This window comes from Corapipo altera, unplaced genomic scaffold (assembly GCF_003945725.1).
Source record: "Corapipo altera isolate COAL_440 unplaced genomic scaffold, ASM394572v1 57, whole genome shotgun sequence".
NCBI lineage: Eukaryota > Metazoa > Chordata > Aves > Passeriformes > Pipridae > Corapipo > Corapipo altera.
Genome location: NW_020884905.1, coordinates 5934366 through 5957397, shown reverse-complemented (window position 1 = coordinate 5957397; position 23032 = coordinate 5934366). Strand labels below are relative to the sequence as shown.

At 37.6% G+C, this 23032-nt stretch overlaps 2 protein-coding genes, 2 long non-coding RNA genes and 1 other non-coding gene across 5 annotated transcripts; 3 read left to right on the top strand and 2 right to left on the bottom strand.

Annotated features, from left to right (window-relative positions):
* Positions 1-18: 18 nt before the first annotated feature.
* Positions 19-11752, top strand: ACADM (acyl-CoA dehydrogenase medium chain). The gene is made up of 12 exons (XM_027651457.1): positions 19-121; positions 2261-2360; positions 3130-3227; positions 3346-3415; positions 4975-5075; positions 5162-5242; positions 6059-6189; positions 7229-7337; positions 7820-7960; positions 8038-8133; positions 8819-9067; positions 11321-11752. Exons 1-12 carry the CDS (start codon positions 98-100, stop codon positions 11390-11392), a joined length of 1272 nt encoding a protein of 423 aa, XP_027507258.1. The 5' UTR covers positions 19-97; the 3' UTR covers positions 11393-11752.
* On the bottom strand, positions 3854-7257 carry LOC113950995. The gene is made up of 2 exons (XR_003528966.1): positions 7166-7257; positions 3854-4055 (listed from the first exon to the last, which is right to left on the bottom strand). It is a non-coding gene; the product is annotated as an uncharacterized LOC113950995 (long non-coding RNA).
* LOC113950994 lies at positions 11206-12036 on the bottom strand. Its single transcript, XR_003528965.1, has 2 exons — positions 11809-12036; positions 11206-11240 (listed from the first exon to the last, which is right to left on the bottom strand). It is a non-coding gene; the product is annotated as an uncharacterized LOC113950994 (long non-coding RNA).
* Positions 12037-12078: 42 nt separating this feature from the next.
* Positions 12079-22049, top strand: RABGGTB (Rab geranylgeranyltransferase subunit beta). Its single transcript, XM_027651595.1, has 9 exons — positions 12079-12119; positions 12610-12717; positions 13803-14000; positions 14617-14722; positions 16178-16230; positions 16349-16459; positions 18310-18435; positions 19045-19194; positions 21057-22049. The coding sequence occupies exons 1-9, from the start codon at positions 12117-12119 to the stop codon at positions 21195-21197; spliced, it is 996 nt and encodes a 331-aa protein (XP_027507396.1). The 5' UTR covers positions 12079-12116; the 3' UTR covers positions 21198-22049.
* LOC113951181 lies at positions 12880-12962 on the top strand. Its single transcript, XR_003529078.1, has one exon. It is a non-coding gene; the product is annotated as a small nucleolar RNA SNORD45 (small nucleolar RNA).
* Positions 22050-23032: the final 983 nt, after the last annotated feature.

The following is a 23032-nucleotide window of genomic DNA, read 5'->3' as shown; positions in this document are numbered from 1 at the left end:
CCCGGGCCCGGCCTCCCCCGGCTCAGCGGGCGGCCCGCGCGGCACCGCCCCGGCCGCCCGAGCCCCGCCCCGCCGGAGCCGCCGGAACCCCGCCGAGATGGCTGCGCTGAGGGCGACCCGGGTGAGTGTCCGGCCCGAGCGAGCGCTCGGAGGACACGAGGTCCGGAGAGAAGAGGCGGCCGGGCCGGACCGAGGCGCTGCCGGCGCCGGCGGGCGGGGTCCCGGGCGGCAGGGAAGGGCCGCGGGCCGAGGGAGGGCGAAGGACGGAAGCGGCGGGGCCAGCCCGGGTTCCGCCACCGGGACAGCTGCGGGCACGGGGGCAGCCCCGGAGGGCAGAACCGGCGAGGCTGCGACCCCTCTGCTGTGCTGCTTTTCCTGCCTCGCAGTATTACCCGAGAGTTTATGGCCGTAATCCTCACGGTCCGAGTGGGTGTTGCCATCGGCTGTTCTCAGCGGAGTTGCTGCACAGCCCTGGGGCTTCTCATGGGCCGAAGGCCGCGCCATGCCCAGTCTTTGGAAAAGCCCTGCGTATGTCTGGCACCTCCCACGTACCGGCGGTGACGGCTTCAAAACACCGGGGGTTATAGTTCGGGGTATTTTTTCCTTTAGCATACTTAGCTGTACTACCTATGCTATTTCTTTAAAATATGTGTGATGTATAATAGTTGGTTTTCTGAACAACAAACTTTTTCCTATATTGAACCACCGATAATCTCACAGCTTCAAAGTAGAAAATAAAAAGCATTCAAAACTCGCATATTACCTGACACGTTACACCAGCAACAAACTGCTCTTGGCAACTCTTTTTATTTTTATTCCGAGATATGTGAGGGAGGATCAAGGTTGGTGACCCTTAGCTTGTCATTGTTCTGTCATTTTCTGTAATGTGCATATTGTCAAACAGGTTCCATACTTCTTTGGCATTAAGGTAATAAAGATTGCATCACTTCCATGCATAGTCTTGCCATACCCTTTTCCTGGCAGCACATTATTCCAGTGTTAGTCTCACCACATTGACAATCATGTTTGTGATTCTGACAGTACATGAAAAAGTGCAAGGAAATGCAGTAGGAATTGCATCTAAGCATCCCTAGCAGTAGTTTGTCACTGAATGTAACTGTTCCTCAGAGTCAAGCAATAGGAAGGTTGACTAAGTAGACAGATAATCATACAAATTCTTACATATGGGAAACCCTGATACTTTGTCACTTGATCAGTAATGCAGCATTCCATTTGTATTTCAGTGTTTGATGGGATTGCGGGGTTTTTCCAGAGTAACCTGTAGTCCTTGTCTTCTAGAGTTCCCAGTAAAATTTCTGTGGTATTCTTTTGCATTACTGTCATTAATTAATTTTTTAAAAAATTTTATGAAATAAGTGATTGGTCTGATCACACTTTAAAAAACATTTTCTACATTTTCACGTAAGAAAATCAAGAACAAGCCTTTTCTTAGTGTTTAGGCTAATTTGTTTTTGTAGTATTAATTTGGGTCTTCCTAAAAATTTATCCAATTACATATTTGTCACTAATTTCTAAACATTTCAGAGATTTACAACTCTTGAAGAGAGTAAACCAACCTTTTAAAATTAAATTTGGACATGTTTTTGCACAATATTAAGACATTCTGAAAGCAGCTGTAACAACAATATTTGTGGGTACTAAACTTCAAAAAGCAAAGAAAGTATTTACAATGAAAAAGAATAAATTTGTGATCAGTATTAGGAAGGAAAATAAACTTCAGATAGTCTGCTGTGTTCTCTCCCATCTGGAGTATAGTAACAATAATCACCAAGTGTCCATAGCACCAGCTTATAAAAGAAAGCAGAGATGAATCTGGGACATTATCAAAATATTCTGATATATTGGTTAATAAGTAGGGTGTTTTTTGCTAATGGGTAGATTCAGTAGAGGGCCAGAAAATCAAGTTTGATGTGTGTGTGTATAAATGAAAGAAATATGTATTGCTGTGTCTCTGTGAACATAAATTTTAATCATGCTTAACTATTTTAAAATAATTAAATGCACAATAGTTAAAAATGTATAGGGCAGCTCACCCACCCTCGGTGCTGTTAAAGCCTGAGAGTCCTGGCAGAGCGTCACAGGAGCAAAACACAAGCTAGCCAATAATTCTTTTATCACTGTAGTAAATTAGATTTGATCTGATACTGTTTCTAGAGAGGGAGTCTACATTGAAAGTTGTGCTGCAGGCAGGAGACTTGAGCTGTAAAGATCTTACAACTTATGTTCTTTTCTTCTTTAGCAAGTTCTTCAAACCATTGCAGGACATGGATGGAGGTCACATTCTAGTAAACCTGCTCAAAACTTACATATAGGCAAACCTGGAGCTGGCTTTAGCTTTGGTAAGTAGTACAGTTGTTGAAGAAATATAGCAATTATGGACAAATTGCAGATTTAAAAAGAATAATATCCTATATTGCACTTCACCATGAACTTAAAATGGTGTTTATCCTAAATAGATTTCTATTAATAGAAAAGTTTGAAAACCAAAATTACTTTTGTCCTCAGCTCAGGCAAGGCAGGTATGTGTGTAGTGTTTTTAAGAGTTTCTTCTTTTTTTAATTAATGTCTGTCCTTTTTTTATTGTCAAAGTGTCTTAGCTTTGAATAATTATCTCATATTGTTGTTTGCAGTGTTAAGGTACCTAAATGTAGTCATAGTTGAACTTCGTTATAAAGAAATGTAAAAAAGAAAATTCATCCTCAGCTTGGCATATTATATACATAAAGTAGGTCAGAGCTAGGTGTTTGAAACTGAAGAGTCAGGATCTCTGGATGACCTCTGTCTCTTTCTTTATTTAATTAACACAGCATTTTTCTTGTTTCTTTTGGTAATACATTTTATGTTACACAGTCCTCTTCATTTTCAATATTTTGTGGATAATTTCATCAGATGCAAGCAAGTGCATTGTAGGTGTTGATGAGAGAACAATGGAAGTTTTCTCCTAGGAAGAAGAGGAAACTGAGTTTTTTTGCTTTCTGGACAGCCCCAAAAAGTGGTGGTCTGGGTTGTCCTGGAAGGACGCTCTTATTTTCTCTTTTATCATAGTTCGACAACAGGTAAAATTAAAGACAGTAGAGAATTTGTGAATTTTTTTCTTTTTTAAAATAGAACTTACTGATGAACAGAAGGAGTTTCAAGCTACTGCTCGTAAATTTGCTGTGGAAGAAATTATTCCTGTTGCTGCACAATATGACAAAAGCGGAGAGGTAAATCTACCATAGTGTAAGGGAAAAATTGGACAAAACCAGACTTTTATCTTAACCTTTAAAATCTAAAGTTTTGATTGTGGTGAATCAGAACGTGATTTTTCCGTGTCTATTTCAGTATCCTGTTCCACTTATAAAAAGGGCTTGGGAGCTTGGTCTTATGAATTCACACATACCAGAAAGCTGTGGTAAGTAAACATTCTTTTTAATCTGTAAAATGAAACAACGAGAAGACATTAGATGAGATTTATATGTGTAATTATGGATTCTGTATCAAATAAATAGTTGCATACTTGAATAATCTAAATCTAATCAGTAGGCAGGTTGACACATAAAAGTGTTACTAGATGTGGATGTAATCAGGAGACAAATTAGACAGATTATGGTTTAGTAATTTATGACCAGATTTTTCTACCGTGATTACAGCTGTCTAATGTTCCCCTGGTGCACTGTGTCAGCTGATTAGGCAGAGAATTTAGAAGGTCATGTTTTGTTCTAGTCTCTGACACAGGCTGGAGCAACTTAAGAGTTTATCCCAGAAGGACAGCTTTTCAGTTTAAGTTAGGTGCAGTACAGCAGAGCTTTGGCAGTGTTTAGGTATATGAGTAACACAGACAAGCATGATATGCTAGAGAAGGGTTTTAATTAAAGGAAGTCATGTCTCAAAAGTGATTGGAGTTCTCTGAAGTAGCTAATAAGTGTGTGAACAAGGGATCCCTGGTTGATAAAGAATACTTGAATTTCCAAAATAAGTTTTAAAAATCATCAGGTTTCATATTGGAAAGATTAACAGTGCAGCCTTGCTGGGTCTTGTGCTGTTTGGGATGTCTATAAATAAACAGAAAAAGGGGATCAACACAGAGGCAATAGAGTTAAGTTACTGGTGCAGAGAGCTGCAGGAGAAGACCTTGAAATAGAGGGCCAGTTAAAATGGCAGTGCAATTCCAAAAAGGAAAAGCGATGCACGTGTGAAGGGAAAGAAGCAAGAAAAATGGTATCCTCTGCACTAGTTACTGCCTCTCAAAAAAGACATTTTGGTGTTTATCATAAATAGTTATGTGAACATGAGTATAATGCTCAGAAGTGGTCAAAATTTAAAGTCAAAAGGGACCCTTAAGAGAATGAAGAAAAATGCAGAAGGCACAATTATGCTGCTGCCTAAATCCAAATTGCACTTGCCTTTTTAATTCATTATATAGTCAAATGTAATAATGTAATAAGTATCTGTCATGGGTTAGCATAACAAAAATATCAAAGAGAGGTATTTTTTTGACTGAAGAAGTCACCTGAAGGCTCAGGAAAATATTTTTGAGGAAGTGTAGTTGCTACTGTATTTATATGTACTTCCCATAGTGTTGGCTTCTGTCAGAAACAGATTACTGACACTTTATAAATTTTTTATTCCCAAATGCTGTGGGCTCAGGAGCCCTTTCTCTGCTTCCTAGGAACTCTTAATTCTCAAGTGTACAGTAATAAAAAAATTAAAGTGGTACATTCTTGCCACTTTGTGCAACTTGTCCCACATTAATCAAACAATAACCCTGCAACCATGATGTGTAATTTTCAAATCACCTGTTACTCCTCTGACAAAGCTTTATTTAAAAAGCTGACCTTAGAACGTCTAATCAAACATGGTACACAATCAAATGTATGTGAGGGGGATACATTTTTGTTAATTATGTTGTGTAAATCACTAATATTGATATAATTTAAATCTACTTGAGTAAATGAAATGTTTCACCTGTAGGTGGCCTTGGCCTCGGCACTTTTGAAGCCTGCCTTATTACAGAGGAGTTGGCCTATGGATGTACAGGGGTTCAAACTGCCATTGAAGCAAACTCCCTAGGGGTAAGCTCTCTATTTTCTTACATCCCTTAAACTACAGTCTTTGCACTTGAAAAGCCTGGATTAATGGTCTAAATACTTTCTTTCAGCAAATGCCAGTTATCATTGCAGGAAATGAGCATCAGCAGAAAAAATACTTAGGAAGAATGACAGAGGAACCAATCATGTGTGTGAGTATAACTGCTACACTGTGAAATGTTCCTAAACCTAATAATATTACTTCTTTCTTTTTTTCCCCCCTCATTTTTTTGCCTTTTCCCCTCCCCAGAAAATACTTACATGTACACACAACTTAGCCCTTTTTGATTTGTAAACAGTGACATTTACTGAAAGTCAGGAAATATCTAATGAGATACATGCAATAAGCAAATAGAAGATATTACTTGGAAAATCAACCCCAACCTAAGTCACTTACCAAAAATTAATACTTTTATTTCCATTTCAAGAGGGGGTGTAGGCATTTAAGACACTAAACTTGGATGGGAATGAAACTGGGAATTTATGATCTTAAATATTACATAAGCAGTACTTGTTACATAGAAAGAAGAGTCATGTACAATGTATGTAAATCTGTACAACTAAGCCCCCTAAAATGAAGGACTTGGTAAACATAAAATGTTACTCAGTGCTCTTATTTTCAGATTTTAAAGATCTTCAGCTTTCCAATCAGAATTTTTGAAGCCTGAAGAAGTAATAACTTAAGGGTTACAGAATGTTTCTGTTTGATTAAAAGACAATTTTATGTATCATTATGGATTTATAAAGAAAATTAACCCTTATATGTTTGAATTCTTGCTCAGACAGCTCTTGGGGGGGGTTGTGTTGGGTTGTTTTGGAGTTTTTGGGGGGTTTTTGTTTATGCAATGTTTTGGGTTTTACCATGCAGTTCACTTAAACCTTTTATAGATAATTTGATGCACATAGTCTGCATTAATTTGTGGTTGCCTAAAACCAGAACTTTTATTTCACATTTTAATTTCTTTCAGGCCTACTGTGTAACAGAGCCTGGAGCAGGCTCTGATGTGGCTGGTATAAAAACAAAGGCTGAGAAGAAAGGAGATGAGTATGTTATTAATGGTCAGAAGATGTGGATCACAAATGGGGGGAAAGCAAACTGGTATGTTAATGATTAACTGGTGTCGTAGTTTTTTGTTGTTATATAGTGGCTTTACCCTCTGCCCCAGTTAAATTCTTTAAAGACCTGATATAAATCTGAACGTTCATTGTATTTCAGCAGACTGTGTTTTAATCTCTGACCAGTTTATCAGGATAGCAAATACAAATGCAGTCTTGAGTGTTGCACACAGCCTAAAAAGGAAAATGAGTGATGACATGACAACTCCACACTCAAGAATGGCCTCTTGAATCTTGCTGCTATGAAAATTAAATCTGACTCTATTAGAAACACCTCTTACTCCCAGTGAAGCTAGAAACACTGTTAGATTGTGGTGTTACTTTTTATTTTATGAAAAGAAGACATTTTTCATCTGTCAGAGATTCCAAATGTTGTTGTGTTTGTGGAGCATGCTTTTACAATATAAACCTCTTACATCATGTCTCATATCACACTGATTCACAACACAGAAATTGTCCTTTATTCAAGTGGAAAAAACTTTATACATTTATCCAAAAGCTGAATTTTCATCATTGAAGGCAGATCCATCAATCTACCAGATATCTTTTGACATTGCTGAATACCATAAATATGATTTACAGCTGTTTAATTTCTAAGAGAAATACTTATTTACAATTTACACTTATAAGAATAAAATCAAGATATCTGAAATCAGATACATCCAAGAATGTATTTCCTAAGCATTAATTTTTATGTACATGCTGTGAATAGGTTTCTTTTGTACTATTTGTGAAACTGGTAATACCATAAAGACTTAGAATACATGGAAAGGGTAGAGAATCTTTGCATGTTGATCTGAAGTAATTTTATTAAATGTTATTAAATCCTGAATCTTTGAGACTTCCACTCTCTGGCTCCCTCAGTTTATTTTTAGAATGGGCAAGGAATATAGGTTGTTAACTTACACTCAGAATTTATTATGTGGTATAAACATGCATAAAAACGTTTAAAATATTACCTAATTATATCTGGTTGTTAACTGTGAGGATAAACTGCATCCATCTTCTTTGGTTTACACTAGGTATTTTTTGCTAGCACGTACCGATCCAGATCCAAAAACTCCTGCAGGCAAAGCCTTTACTGGATTCATTGTGGAAGCAGATAGTCCTGGGATCCAAATTGGAAGAAAGGTGAAGACTATTTCTTATTTGACAAGTTAGGAATTATTGTTTAGTTCTAAACCAGTAATGAAACAAACGTACCGCTCAAGAGAAAAGACTGTTACACAACTGAACATTTTCATATGCTCATTTACAACCATCTTTTCATTTTCACAACATGCAGGAACTATTCATAAAGTTATTAGTTCGGATAAGGAATTGTTCAGAATGGTCCAAAGTAAGATGACTTTGAACAGCTGCAAAAGACTCTTTAAGAACTATTATACTGGCAAGTACCAATAAATGAGAAGTATTATGCATTGAAAGGATAGGAAGCAAGTTGGACAATATCAACCATAAATACACAGGCAGTGAGCTTTAATTTTAGCTACTGCTGGTGAAAGAAGAGGGAAGAAAAACATACTCTGTGCTTTGAGTAAACTAAAGAATGAAAACATGTTGTACCTTTGAAAAATCCACTTTAGTAACACCTCTATAAATTTCCACTTCAGGAAATGAATATGGGTCAGCGCTGCTCAGATACAAGAGGTATTGTCTTCGAAGATGTGAGAGTCCCAAAAGAAAATGTGTTGATAGCTGAGGGAGCTGGCTTTAAAATCGCAATGGGAGCTTTTGATAAGACCAGACCACCTGTAAGTATCAGAAATAACTTGGTTATAAAATACATCAAGAATTTCTGATTTTTTATTCTGTGCTGTATTCAATTCAGGTAGCAGCTGGTGCTGTTGGATTAGCAAAGAGAGCCCTTGATGAGGCTACCAGATATGCTTTGGAGAGAAAAACGTTTGGGAAACCAATTGTTGAAGTAAGTGTGGGGGCAGAGAGAGAAAATACAATAAAAGCTTGTATTTTCACACCAGATGTACTGATACTGATTTTTAAAGGTTATTCCTTGATTTTTATATTTCCTTAATTTTTATATCATATCTCTGCCATTTTGGGGTTTCCATGTATGTAGGTCAGTACCTTGTAAGTAAACTTATCTATGTGGTAACTTCCAGAATTTTTTATAATTTATCAATGATGGTAGTAGAAGCAGAAAAAAAAAATTCTGCCCAAGACGTCAAAATTTATGTACTAGCTGGACATACTTCTTCAGTGCTAATAAAGAGGGATTTTCAGGAAAGAAAAAATGAGGTACATGAAGCAAGACACATAGTATTAACACTAACAGAATACACTGCCAATCATGCTGGTTACGAGTTTTAAGGAAATATGAATAAACAGCAAGGTAAATACCAATCTCATAAATAGGAAAGAACAACTTCATAATTCAGTATTTAATCCCTATGACTAAATGGATTTCAGAATCAAAATCTTAAAAATCTAATTCAACACACAATTCTGAGAGCCTGATGCATATTCTGTAGAACTCCTCTCATACAACTTACTGAGTTTGTTGAAAAAATCACTGTATTAGGAGATGATGTCTTTCTTGAATGTCCCAGAATTTTAAGTGGGCGATATTAACGTGGTTTATTCTGTCCTAGCACCAAGCAGTGTCTTTCTTGCTTGCTGAAATGGCCATGAAAGTGGAACTGGCTAGGATGGCCTACCAGAGAGCTGCGTGGGAAGTTGATGCTGGTCGCAGGAATACCTACTATGCTTCCATTGCAAAGGCATTTGCTGGTGACATTGCAAACCAAGTAGCTGCAGATGCAGTACAGATTTTTGGAGGAAATGGATTTAATACTGAATATCCTGTAGAAAAACTAATGAGAGATGCTAAAATCTACCAGGTAAGTAAAAAAGGGAATGTGATAATGCATAGATTTTATATAATATAAACTAAGGGCTACTGACTTCAAATAATGATGTACACATATTAAAAAAAAAAAAAGCTTTTAGAATTAAAACAATAATCCCTAAATTTAAAGAAAAAGTTATTCAGATCAGGAAATTACTTGCATAGAAAAGTCACTGCACTAGACCAAAACTCAACCCACATAAGAGAAATAAATTATGTTTTTTCTTTTCGTTTTTTCTTTTTTTTAACCCCTCTAACATGGAATTCTGGAATTCTTGGACTCTCAATGTTAGTTAGCTATAATAGCGGTCACTCTTAAGATTTTACGTAGTTTTAGAGCTGACTTCAAAATAAAAACTATTATTGCCACTAGCCAAGATTTTTATTTTTCTCTGTTTAAGGAAAGACAAGTGCTATGGTGGAATCTAAAGGTTCTTATAACTAACTGCACTCCTGTGAGAGAGGCAATGAATGATTAATTGAACTTTATGATTGGGCTTTTTTTCCTGTCAGGTTGCATGCTTTTTTAGAGAATGATGGTGACAGTTGAAACTGTATTTGAAAGCTGAGATTGATTTTACAGAATCCCAGTTACTTAGGTTTTTCATTACAGTGATCCAAAAGCATGGCCAAGTAGATTTTTTTTTAATTGATCAGATTAATCAGATTTAGTATTAAAATTTTGGTATTAATATATGAATTAAAAATTCTGTTTTACTTCATCCCCAAAAGAATTCAGGAAAGGCTTTTATCTTGCCATTATTGTTCATGTCTCTTGATTATACCTTGCATTTCACTGTGCTTTACTGTATTATTGCCCCGTTCCAGATGGTATATACTTTTTGCCTTATGTTGCATGCACAAAAAATTGATTTTCCAACTTTCCTTCATATGCTTGATCTTTCTTGGTATTACACAATCCTTTCATTGTGTTTACTGATAACATTTTTACACATCCTTACTCTGCTCTAGTTTTGTCTGGCTACAAAACTAGGCTACTTTGGTAGAAACTCGTAGTTCTGGAAAACTCTCAGATTATGAAGATTATGCGTTTTGACATCTTTACACTTGAGTTCATGGCTGTCTTCATCAGCAAGTAATTTAATGCAATAGGAGCAGTTTAGTAGATTGTAGGAACAGCTGCTGAGGCTCTGACAGCTACACTCCAGGAAGTTTGGGCAGGCTGATTCCACAGCAAGCCTGTTTGGTCCCTCATAATATATGTCCCTGATAGGCATGTAATTGTAAGGGTCCAGTTGTAGGCTTGGATCATTAAGGCTTTTCTAGGGATTGGTGAGTATTTGGCATAGGAGAAAGTAGAGCTTCCATTTCAGTTGGCTCCAGAAGGCACCTGGTATTCACAAAACACAGTATGCACTATGAACTGGCTCAGCATGGGGTAAGCAGCAGCAGTCAGAGAACTCACTTTGGGAATGAACACCTCTTCTGAACCAGAACTAATGTGGACAATGGTTATAGTGTCCTTATTGTCAAGATGCTCTGTAAGGTTGTTCTTGGGAAGATTATTCCTATCAGTGAATGATAAAGTGAATTTGCATGATTTTGAGCAATTTGCCAAACCAAGGTCTGGCAAAACTGGGAGCTGAAACATTAAAACCTCTAAACTCTGTTCCCTCAGCCCTTGCAATATGTTGCAGTATGGCCTCCTTTGACATTACAGCATCATAGGTGCTCTTTTCTGTATCTTTCACTTTGCTGCCAGCAAACAAAAAGAACAGAGGGATGATGCAGGTCTCTAGAAGAAAATGCAAGAATGAACAAAAACACAAACAAAACTGTATGGGAGAGAGTACTACTTAACAACAAGCAATGGAAATAAATGGATCAAAGAGGACTTATGGTACGACCTTGAAAGCCTAGTCAAAGAGAATACAACACTTACGCATAAGTCACCCCTTCTACCCATGGTTTCAAATCCTACTTTGTAAAATCTAAATTACATATTTTCCTCCTCAAATAAGAGGAATGTCATCATCTGTCAGTTTATTTTCATTAGAGCCCTATTGAGTTTAGATAAGAGCACCTGAGAGAACAAGTCTGTCTCTTGATATATATTTCACTTACCCCAGTGTAATTGCTGTGTCACACTGGAATTCTCCCTGCTTTTTATCTTCCTGCACATCCTAATCCACCCGGGATTAGTGCTGTGGAGATTTATGAGTATAGATCTGTTAAAACCTTCTAAAAAATCATCACTTAACATTATTGCAATTCTTCTTTTCAGATATATGAGGGAACTGCTCAAATTCAAAGGATGATCATAGCTCGTGAACATGTTGGCAAATTTAAGGCTTAAAGAAATGTATGAAATGTGCCTGGCGCTGCTGTAGTGTTCTGTGTTCTCATGGAAAAGGATGTGTGTTTCTCGACAGAATTAAAAAGGAATGGAGAAAACCAAATTTTCTTCAACGTTATTTTTATTCTGTCCATTATTAAGCACTGATTCTGTTCTCCCTGTCCAGTCCTTGACTTTATTCCTTACTGACAAAGCTGGTATTTTCTATACATGCTGAAGTCCACAATGATTTGTTGTTCCTATACAAATGGGCAAGAAATGAGAACCTCACAATGCAGTTTTCTCACAATAAAATAAGATGATCAGAATGTTATTTCTGACAGTCACTGCTGCATTCTAATAAAATATTTTTTAAGAGAATTGTGGTTGCTTTGTATTCATTTTGCTTGTTACATCACTTACACTGGACAACTTACCCACAATACAATTTCTGAAGTACGTTAATAGCTGTACTTCAGTTTCTCCTCTGCTCAGCAAGCAGCCGAACAGCCTTTCCAGCTGAGCAGCAGCGGGCCTGCCTTGCGCCTGTGCTGAGGATTTAGACACTATCCAGCAGTAACGGGATCAGCTTGAGAACGCCGGGCCTTTGGCGCTCCAAAGCCCTGAGCGCGCCGCGCGAGCGCTCCCTGAGCTCCCCGCGGCCGGGGCCGTGACCGCGGCCGGGTCTGCGCAGCCGCGGCCGGGCGGAGCCCTCGCCCCGCCCCTTCCGGCGCGGGCGGCGAACATGGTGGGTACGGGGACACTGCGGGCGGCGAACATGGCGGGTACGGGGACACTGCGGGCGGCACCGGCCTGGCCGGCGGGGACCACGGGGCTCCAGGGAGGGACGCGGGTGGCGCCGGAGCCGCCCGGGGGGACGCGGGTCGCACTCGCTCCTCCGGATCCAGAGCGGCGCCGGGCCCGGCCCGGCCCGGCCTGGGGGGGCAGCCCCGGGCCGAGCGCTCGGCGCTGGGCCCGGGAAAGGGCTCCTACGTCCGGTGCTTCAGGTTATTCCTGGCGAGTTCGTGTTTTTTCTCCGCTTCGTTGCTAGATTTCGTTCCCAGCCTGTCCCGGGGAGGGGTTTAGCTGGGCTGAAAAGTGACCTGCCCTGGGCTCAGAATTACCAGAGAGATGTTTGTTTCCAGAGTCACAGTCACCAGTGTTTACTAAATTATACCAAGGTGCTAAAACGTCTTGACCTGACAGTGCAGCTGCTGTGTTGTTGGTGCTTTTTACAGGGGACACCACAGAAGGATGTTACAATAAAACCCGATGCCCCAAGCACGTTACTTTCAGAGAAACACGCGGATTATATAGCTTCGTATGGAACAAAGAAGGATGATTATGTATGTATCTATTTGTTTCAGTACAGTTGTGTGTTTATTAACAGTAATAATAACCTTTATTTATTGGCTCCCCTTTAATGGTGAGATGCATGCTGACAAGCTACTAGTTTTTTGCCCTGCAATCCAAAGTGTAAAATAAAGATATCTTTGTTAATTTCTCGAGGTCTGTGATGAGTTTTGGCATGTATTATCTGAGTTTAAATTTGAAGATTATCAGTTTAGCTCTAGAATTACTCTGAGACCTGAGAAACAAGCTACTGGTTGCTTCTTCATCCACTAGAATGCACAAGTACAGCTGCATTTGCACGTTGCTCTTTTGATGGAACAACTTATTGCATCCCACCACAGCACTGCTTTGTGCTTATTAGACTTCATAAACACTTTACAATTTTATAGTCATACATGATTGGTTGTAGCCCACAACAATAGCATTCCACTTCCAGCAGGTGAAAAATGTCAGTAACTGCTTATGTGAAGAAAAGTTGCAGTTATCTTTACTGTTTACGAAAGAACTCTAACCACTGTTGCTTATGATTGTTTTTTTTCTTGTGTTTAAAAAGTACTGCATGTGGAAATTAATCTTTTTTGTGGTGTGGGTGAAGTAATCAGTGTAAGAGAATTCAATATAAAATTTTACTTTCTAGTGCAAGTTGAGATTGTGAGAGTTTTGGCTTGGAAATAAATTTCATTAAATGTTAGACTTGTTATGTTTTGAGACTAGTTGGGGTGGCAATTTGAGGGGTAGTTTGAATGCCAAGATAATAAGTGATGATCTGAAGTGAACTGGTGCCCAGCTACTTGTATGTGCTCGATTTGACATAGACCTTGATACTTTGAACTAGATAAATACAGGGGAGGAAGGGAGTGTAGTATGTGTAGGTCTGTACGTGTGCATGTGCCTCTGTGTGTGTGCATATACACATGTGCAGGATGCACAGAATGTCTGTGAGTGACTGACACATTGTTGGTAAATGGATGGAAGATGGTTGACTTACTAGAAACTATTTGTAAATGTTAACCAGTCTATTTTCATTGCTCTGTATGGATGGTGATCTGATCAAGAACTAAAATAATGCACTACTTAGGAATACTGTATGTCGGAGTATTTGAGAATGAGTGGTGTCTACTGGGGGCTGACAGCAATGGATCTCATGGGACAGCTGCACCGAATGAACAAAGAGGAAATTCTGACATTCATCAAATCATGTCAACATGAATGTGGGGGAATAAGTGCCAGCATAGGTCATGATCCTCATCTTCTGTATACCCTTAGTGCTGTCCAGGTAAGTGTAGCAAGGTAATTTTAGAAAAAAGTGTTTGTGATTAATGATTTTAGTGATTGCAGATTTATGAACCAGTTGCTGTTGGAAACCGAGGGCAAAAATTACTTCAGTGCCTTATTAAAAAAAAATCTAATGAACACAGCTTTAGGATTTAGCTGTATCACTTCGTAAAATTTGTTATATTCAGGAACGTTTTACTTTTAACAATTATTTAATGATTACAGCATACTTTTACCAATTTTTTAACAGTGTAACAAATGCTGTTAGCCCTGTCTACATATCTAGGATGTCTAAAGGGTCACATGTCTTCTTGTGATTGTAGTTTATAGGAATTGTTCAGATTTACTTTTTAGGGTGCATTACTGGTATTTTCATTTGAGAATTTCTTAGTTTTTAGACAGAGATAGATAAGCTAAATACAGCAATTAACTACTAAAGTGAAAGAAAGTTTATTTTAATTAACTTTACCAAATAGTATTCACAGTCAACTAAATAAAGTCTTTGATAAATCCAGGGGAGGTTTTTTTGTTAAGAAATAAAGTTTTTGCCTCTCTTTGATTGTCGCGGTGTCTTTTTTCCCCCCAGATTCTTGTTACCTTGTCTTTTTTTTCCCTAGATTCTTATCTTATACGATAGTCTCCATGTTGTTGATGTAAATAAAATTGTTGAATATATACAGAGCTTGCAAAAAGAAGATGGATCGTTTGCTGGAGACGAATGGGGTAATATTTAAATCTTTAAAATATAGTGACTAGGTTGTCATGTAAGTCTGTAAACTTAAGTTTCCTTGGATGGTCTTTTTGCATATGTATTGTATATGAACACTTTTATTCTCCAAGTTATGAAAAAGAAGGGTTTGTGAAGGGCAGAGTTGTGTTTCATTCCTTTCATAAATATTCTAAACTTTAGTTCCATTCTTGTATTAGGAATAAATTGTCCCGTTCTTAGAGAAGAAAACTATTGGGCATTTTTAACTTAACAGTACTTTGAGATACTGGATGTGCTCTTCCATAAGAAATATTTTATATTTGCTGTTTAGTGGCAGACAGCAATGATCTTTATCCATGTCAGCTATTAAAGGATCTTTCAGTATATGGGAGTGAGAAGAACTGAGTTGTACTCATGAACTTCTGTTAGTACTGATTTTGTTTCTGTGTATAAATTCTTTATGCACAAACGTGGCATTTTTAAGTTCTAGCATAAGTACTTAGCCACTCTAAAAATACTTATCCCCATGGAAGACTTAAATTTTCTTAAAATCTATTACATATCCCTCATGTTCTTGTTCTGGTAAAATTCAGCAAGGGATCTTAGCAGTATATGTTTGCTACTGTAAGGGTAGATGATATGCTGTGTGTTAAATTGGTTCATAGTTTGCTGCATCCTTTTTGTTGAAATATTGTCAGGAGTGTACTGAATGCACAATGGATTGACATTACTTCTGAAAGGCAGTTACAGTGCAACTGAAGGAGTGTGATCCCTGATGTAGGACACAGCACCACATTTGCTTTATGTGTTTCAGATTGTGGATTTCTTAAGAAGAAAAGTCTTGCATAGGTTAGACCAAAAAAATGAATGTTTGCAGCGCAGTTCAATTTTAAATTGTGACTCCAAGTGTTAATTGCTCGGGCTTTGTGCTCAGAGGGTTATATTGGTATAGACTTGCTGAGCAATCCCTCTGTGATGGGTGCAGCGGCTTTGGTTTTGCTTCCAGGTATAAATATGCAAAAGAACACTTGCAACTTTAATCAATTTTGCTCTAAAACCAGAATGGGCTTCTACTTCTGTTTGGATTTAAGGCACAGCAAGAATTGTGTCTGATTATTATTGCATTATTTCCACTGCTCTGCAATTATCTTGTAGAGCACTACAGATAAACTGTAAAATGCTAGAGTTATTTGTAAATTACCACTAGTTGAATTGATTTGGATTTGTATCTGTCCAGTTCTAAATGAGTTGTTGACTTTATGTGCAGTAAACATACACATCACTTGAATTGCCATGTACATTTTTTAAATTACTGAGGAAATAATTAATGAACTGGAAACTGAAATGGTATGAGGGAAGTTTTTAGCTGATTTTGTTGTTCAGTGTAGAACTTAGTATTTTCAGTGGTGATTTAAATGTGTTTTTGTTTAAAAAATAATCTTATTTCATTTCCTACCTCCCAATTATAGGAGAAATAGATACAAGGTTCTCCTTCTGTGCTGCAGCAACTCTTGCACTTCTGGTAAGTCCTGAACCATCACTTGCACAAGTACAGAGTCTTCTCTTTGGTACTGCTGAAGTCTGTGTAGGTAATGAGTTTGGTAGAATATCAAGTGCATTAGTTATTTTCTGACTTGCAGGGAAAGCTGGATGCTATTGATGTGGGGAAAGCAGTAGAATTCGTTTTGTCCTGTATGAACTTTGATGGAGGATTTGGTTGTAGACCAGGTTCCGAATCACATGCAGGACAGGTGAGTTTTTCTTTATATGGAAATGTTTTAAATTAGCAAGCATCACACACTGCCTATAAATGTTTCTTTACAACATCTATCAGTGATGGCAATTGATGTACCTTTCTTGTTTCCCAAATACCTTATTCGAGTACCTTAGTTAAAAAAATGAACAAATAGGTAACCTGATCTGATGAGTCAAGACACCAGAGGTTATAGTCTGGGTACAAAAAAGACTGTAAGTGAAAAACTTTTAGGACTGTATTTCAGTCTTTATGCAGAGATGTTGAAATAGTCAGCATGAGGATTTTTAGAGAATTTGAGGTGGGTTTCAGTAGAGACAGTGGACAAAATTTGTTACTGTGTCTGACACAAATTAGAATGCGACATAAAGGTCAGTTGTATAATATGTTTGATATTTATCAGCTCATGAACCCAAATGAAAATGAGATGTCAAGCCTTGCTTAATTTTTTGAGGAAAGTCGGTTTTAAGATGAGCTACCTAACTCAGTAATGGGAAAACTTATCAACTAGAGTTGCTAGTGTGACGCACTTTTACAAGTGACAGTGGATTCTGAAAAATGCTGAGTAAAATCTACTTGAGAAGAGAATGCAGTATATAATTGGAACAAATTAAGGAATCTCCCAAGGAAGACAACCTCAATAACTTCTTCCAGTAGAAAATTTGCATAAAACTACCTTTCCTATTTTTATTTCTTTTCATGGAGGGGTTTATTGCACTTGACTTGAACGTGTGAAAAAAAATCAATTTTAATAAAATATTTTAATGCTGTTGCAGTTACCTGTTTATTTTGCATAATTATGATGAGAAATGCCATAGCCAGGATTCACCTCATCATATGAAAATACAAGAAGTATATTGTTGAGAACCTCCTGAAAGGAGGTTGTAGCAAGGTGAGAGTTGGCCTCTTCTCCCAGGCAACATGTGACAGGAGAGGGGGAAATGTCCTCAAGTTGTGCTGTGGGAGATTCAGTTTGGATATTAGAAAAAACTTCTTTGCCACATGGTTAAGCTTTGGAACAGACTCCCCAGGGAGAGTCCCCATCTCTGGTGGTGCTCAAAAATGAGTAGACGTCGCACTCCGTGATAACAGTTTAGTGTCATGGTGGTATTAGGTCAAAGGTTGGACTTTCCAACTCTAATGATTCTGTGATTCTTGCCATTTGTTCTTTGCTGCTTTCTTAGTAGCCACATGAAATGTGACCACAGTACACTGTTGCACTGTAAATGTTATTTCCTAGGAAAAAGATATGAATTTTTAATTAATTATTAAGAGGGGATTAATCAATGCAGATATATTACATGGCACTTTGAAAGTAAGCCTGACGTGACTGAATGTATGTGGAATTGCTGGGGTAGTTAATGATCAGGCTTAGCCTGTTTCTGCTATTTGGCCTGGTCATTTGGTCTTTAGTTTGCTCTCCAGAAGTGTTAGGGTAAGAGGCAAGTACAGGAACAAACCATAGGCTGGATGCAAAATTTTGATAAAGGCCATGTCCAGCCTGCAAAAATCAGTTTGAGTACTGTGGCTTGAGAATCTGTGTTTTTAAAATAAAACTGTATGGCTCTGTCAGATCTTCTAGGATCACTTTCCAAACCTTGCATTAGTGTCTTATATTAGTAAAATCGTACTGCTATGTAGTTACATTATGTTACTGGTACTTTTTTACAAAAGCAACTGTAAGCAACTCTGACAATAACATACTTTTCTAGCGGAAAACTAAAATTGAAATGTTTGCATGCTTATTTTGCATTGTTTACGTGACAGTATTGCTGCTGTCTCTTCATTTAGTTTGCTAAACTATACTTAAGTTTTACATACACACAAAATTTATGTCTGTAATTTTAGATCTATTGTTGCACAGGATTTCTGGCTATAACAGACCAGTTGCATCAAGTGAATGTTGACCTGCTGGGTTGGTGGCTTTGTGAACGTCAGTTACCTTCTGGAGGTCTCAATGGGCGACCAGAGAAGGTATTGGGTGGCTTCTTTTCTTTGTTCAAACTTCAGTAGAGATTGTTTTTCTAAAGCTGAAGTACTTCTGGAAAATGTCATGACTTCTTTGAAAAGCTTACTAAATACTTCATATAAGTCACAGGCCTTTGTTTTGATTCTTCATTTTGTCACTAACACTTGTCATGGAGTCCTTAGCTATGCTGTTTTGAGTCCTCAGGGTAGGGAAGTACACATACTGAAGTATGTCTTACTGACCACTTGAACCATTATCCTGTTAAACTGGGTCATATTCTCCCTGCCTCCCCAAAATGCAACTAGCTGATATTAAGTTCTTTGTATTTGCTCCTGAAAAAGTCTCTGTGGGTTTTTTTAGCCTCTATCACAGGTGTAGTCTGCTTAAAAATCACATTCTTGTGGTCTTGTTTCTTGAAGAAGGGAAGAGGCTGGAAAGAGAGACTTTCCCTTCCTGAAAATGGAAGTCCTCTTGTACTCCAAAAATACTCTTAAGTGTTGTTTCTCTGCAACAGCATTATGACAGCACACCTGGTAATTTGCAGAATTACCAGTAAAATTTGCAAGGTTATGTTTAAAACAAAATAAATGTTAATCTACTTCTCTGCTTGCCAGTTACCTGACGTGTGTTATTCGTGGTGGGTGCTAGCATCTTTGAAGATGATTGGCAGGATACATTGGATTGATGGAGAGAAACTGCGCTGCTTTATTTTGGCTTGCCAGGATGAGGAGACTGGTGGATTTGCTGACAGACCAGGAGATATGGTAAATAATATTTTTCTAAATGAAATATACATAATTGAAAGTTTCAAAGGGAAAAGTAAAGTTTCTTGTTTGTGTGTAACTCAACTCAAGATCCAGGTAGATTTTCCAGATGTTACAATTACTTTGAAGAAAGAATGGGTTAGAATTGCCTTTCAAGGCATACTTGGGGAGCAGATATTCTATATTGCACTTGTATCCCCTTCTAAAGTCAGTTGCCATTTTCTACAATTTCTGGTTTGGTTCTCATAACACATGAAATACAAATCATTTCTCACAAGACCACTCGGAAGATCTATGTAAAAACAATGTTTGGTGGTGGGTTTTTTGGGATGTGTGTGGGTTTTTTGTGTTTATTATTTTGTTTTGTGAAATTATATGCAAGCTAAAGAATGGTGGTTTTATCTGATCTAAATGAGTCATAAGTTTTTATCAAAAATCTCTATAGGCTAACTTTTGTTCTGTGCCAGCCCAGCCACTGAATAAATTCTTTCACTGGCATTTGTCCAGGTGAGGGAGGAAGAAGCTTTTGTGATAGCAGTATGAAGAGGCTGGTGGTATGGATTTTCTGCTTGGTTGAGAGGCAGTTATGGTTTAGCTAATCTGTTCTTTCTGGTTTCAAGTGGAAGTAATTGAGATTGTCCAGGTAAACTGGCACATAAGGTTCCTATCTTTCAAGGGTGCTGAACAGATAAAGTAAAAAGTATTATGAGATCTCATTGCAATTCCTATAGAGCACTTGGCTGCTTATTTATTAACGGTCTGGGAAAGCCTTAGCTGTTTTTATTGCAGCTGCCCATGTCTGCTCCATTCTCCACAAATGCAATAAAAAACAAGGTGCTTTATATTTCTTTGCAAGCTGATACTTTATTCCCAGTTGGGGGAGAAATCTCTTTAGTCTGTCATTTGGAAAGAGTTTTTGTGTTCTTAAAGTGGAAAGGATTTTGTATTTCTAAGGAGCTCACAGAAGGACATTTTCCCTTTTCAGAATTCTCAAAGGAAAGTCCAATACTTAAAATCTAAATGTTTTTCTGGCTTGGAGATTAAACTTGAGCTATTGAAATATTTTTGACTTCCTGGAAGAGCAACTTTGCAGAACCTTTTAGCTGTGTCTAATGCGAGCACCTTTGGGGGAGGTTTTGGCATGCTATATTAGCAGTCATTTCATATTATTTTTACCTGTCCTCCATTGCTGAAGTAGGCACTCCCATAGAAATGTTGATGCCTACAGGTTTTTGATTTATTACTGCAGACACTCACTCCTAACAGACCCTGTTTTGGGGGCTTTTGTGTTTAGGTTGTTTGTTAGTTTGGCAGTTCGGGGGAGGGGGCATCTTGTAGTTTTGGGAGTGCGGGTTTGGGGGGTTTCTGTTTTATTTATAGTTTGGGGAGGTTTTTTAGCAAAGTAGGTTGCTGCTTCCCTCTCAAGATTTTATAGCACAGCTCTGTATTTGGAGGTGATTAAAGAGCATAATGATGTTCCTGAAGAACAAACAGGGAATTTATGGAAGCAGTACTTGTTAGATGATCAAATTTACTTTTAAAATTCTAATTGTCTTTGCTTCTGCCACCCTGTGATATTGCATGCCAGTGGACATATGTGAATGCTTTCTGTCTAACTCAGAGTTGAAAATCATCTTAGCAGCAGATAATTGACAACATCTCTGAGTAAATCATAGTATTGTAAATGCACGCTATGGAAACTGTCTCACCTGTCACACACGTTAGCACAAATGTTTGTTTGGTTGTGTTGTCTTCCCCAGACATGGAGATTTGCAGTTCTCTTGCAAACAAGAGCTTCATTCTGTACAAGTGAAAAAGTGGTTGACTTTGGACATGGACGTAAATTTTCTTTTTTCTCCCAGGTGGATCCATTTCACACCTTATTTGGAATTGCTGGACTATCTTTATTAGGAGAAGAACAAATTAAGGCCGTCAATCCTGTCTTTTGTATGCCAGAAGATGTCCTTCGAAGAATAAATTTACAACCTGAGCTTGTGAGCTAAGCCTTGTAGAGACAAAAGGTTGATATGACCAGTTGCTTTGGTTTTACTAATTTATAATCTCATCTGTGAAACTGTCAGCATATTCTTCCTTGAGATGTGTTTACATTATAGAAGTAAAGCAATAGCTTTGCTGTGGGCTTTGTCACTTTGTAAATTGTATCAGAACAGGCTGGTTCTTATAATCTAACTGTAACATATTCTTTGGTTATATTATAAGAGATGTAGAAACATTTCCAATCTGTATCTAAATGTATGGGCCTTGGCTTTTTTTTTTTTCTAAATATTCAAATCAAAGCTTGATTGTGTGAATGCCTAATTTTTGTGTTACTGTGATGTCAACCATGCTAGTACCAGTCTTTACACAGGCCTCTTTTGATGGTGGATCACACAGAGCACTTTAAAAGAAGATTGAAAAAAAAAAAACTACAACCAACAAAATCCTACTTAAGCCATGCACTTAATGCCACACACTTGTGTATTTAATTCTTCCTGTTCATGCTTACCATCAGTTTTCTATACTGAGAAACAAGCTGCTTCTTCTGATAGTAATTGATACCAGTAAAACCATAATTATGGTTCTTCTAAGTATATAAATATCTTCATTTATTGATGAGTCCCTTAGACAAAATTCCACTGATATTTGAAATACAGCATACCTTGAGTATACAGAGTGAAAGTTGCTGACATTAAGTATTCTAGAGAAGGTCTGTACAGGACAGTGACTTGTAATTGAATATAGAGTTGATTCTAAATTTGTTGCTGGGTTGAAATCCTGCTTTTGTAGCTTTTAAAACAATAATTACCAACACTTGATTATGGTGTAATTGAAAATAAAACTAGCCATGGAAAATACTTGTTTGCTGAAGGATGAAGTCCTCTTTGTCTTCACAGAAGTCCTAAAATTGCCTCTTAATTTACATTCCACAAATCTTGGCTGAGACTGAATGGTAGTCTAGTTGCAATATACAGTAAAAGGTAATTTTGAAGGGGAGGAAGTGTTTGATAATCTCTGTAAATATGCTTAACAAAGGCCTAAAGTTGTTTCCAAGACAGTTTTAAGAGCCAGCTGGTTAGTTTCATCCAGCCTGTGTTAGTAGAGAGAAAGCTGAACTCGACAGAGTCACTTTTTCAAAGACTTTTATTTCTAGTGAATTTCGAAGACAGAAAGTGAATTCAAATGCTCAAGTATTTCTAATGAATTTTTAAAGCCTTCCTACAGGCTTTTAGCTAAGGTAAAATCTCTACTCTTTTTGGTTGCCCAGTTGCTTGACGAGTTCTTTGGTCAAAGCCTGGAATTAATTTATTTTTCAAGATTTGGAAAAATGTTACAATAGGCTTAGTTTTGACTGTAAGGGAATGAGACCACCAATCAGGTTTTATCTTAACTGTAAAGGTTAACATAAAATGTTTAAATAAGTTTTTTTTCATTCCAGGTTACCTTTGCAAGTGCCACTTCTTTTCTTAAGAAGGTTCTTCCATTCTTTACATCAATTCTTTAGGTATTGTATTTCTAAAGAGAGAATCATCACAACTTCTCTTACACAAACAAACTCACATTTTTCGTTAAATGTACTGTGAAAAAAATTAATTGCTGATTATGTCTATGTTAAGACTTATGTCATTTTGGTGTGTTGTTACCATCTACCTCTATTTTGTTAAAAATGCTGCTAAGATTTTTTTTCTGAGCTTATCTAGTTAGAAACTTTGCAGTAATTAATCTACCGTTCTCAGTCTTCAGTTACAGATCCTTTATTAAAGGTTTTTGGAAAGTGTACTTTCATAACTTTTTTTTCCATTGAAGTCTTTATATGGAAAGGTCTTAATCCTAAGTACTG

Coding starts and splice junctions, on each gene's coding strand:
- ACADM (XM_027651457.1), top strand. CDS start 98: ATGGCTGCGCTGAGGGCGACCCGG. Junction 3,416..4,974: donor ACACATACCAGAAAGCTGTG/GTAAGTAAACAT, acceptor TTTCACCTGTAG/GTGGCCTTGGCCTCGGCACT. Junction 7,961..8,037: donor TTGATAAGACCAGACCACCT/GTAAGTATCAGA, acceptor TATTCAATTCAG/GTAGCAGCTGGTGCTGTTGG.
- RABGGTB (XM_027651595.1), top strand. Junction 12,718..13,802: donor GAACAAAGAAGGATGATTAT/GTATGTATCTAT, acceptor TGCACTACTTAG/GAATACTGTATGTCGGAGTA. Junction 19,195..21,056: donor CTGACAGACCAGGAGATATG/GTAAATAATATT, acceptor TTTTTCTCCCAG/GTGGATCCATTTCACACCTT.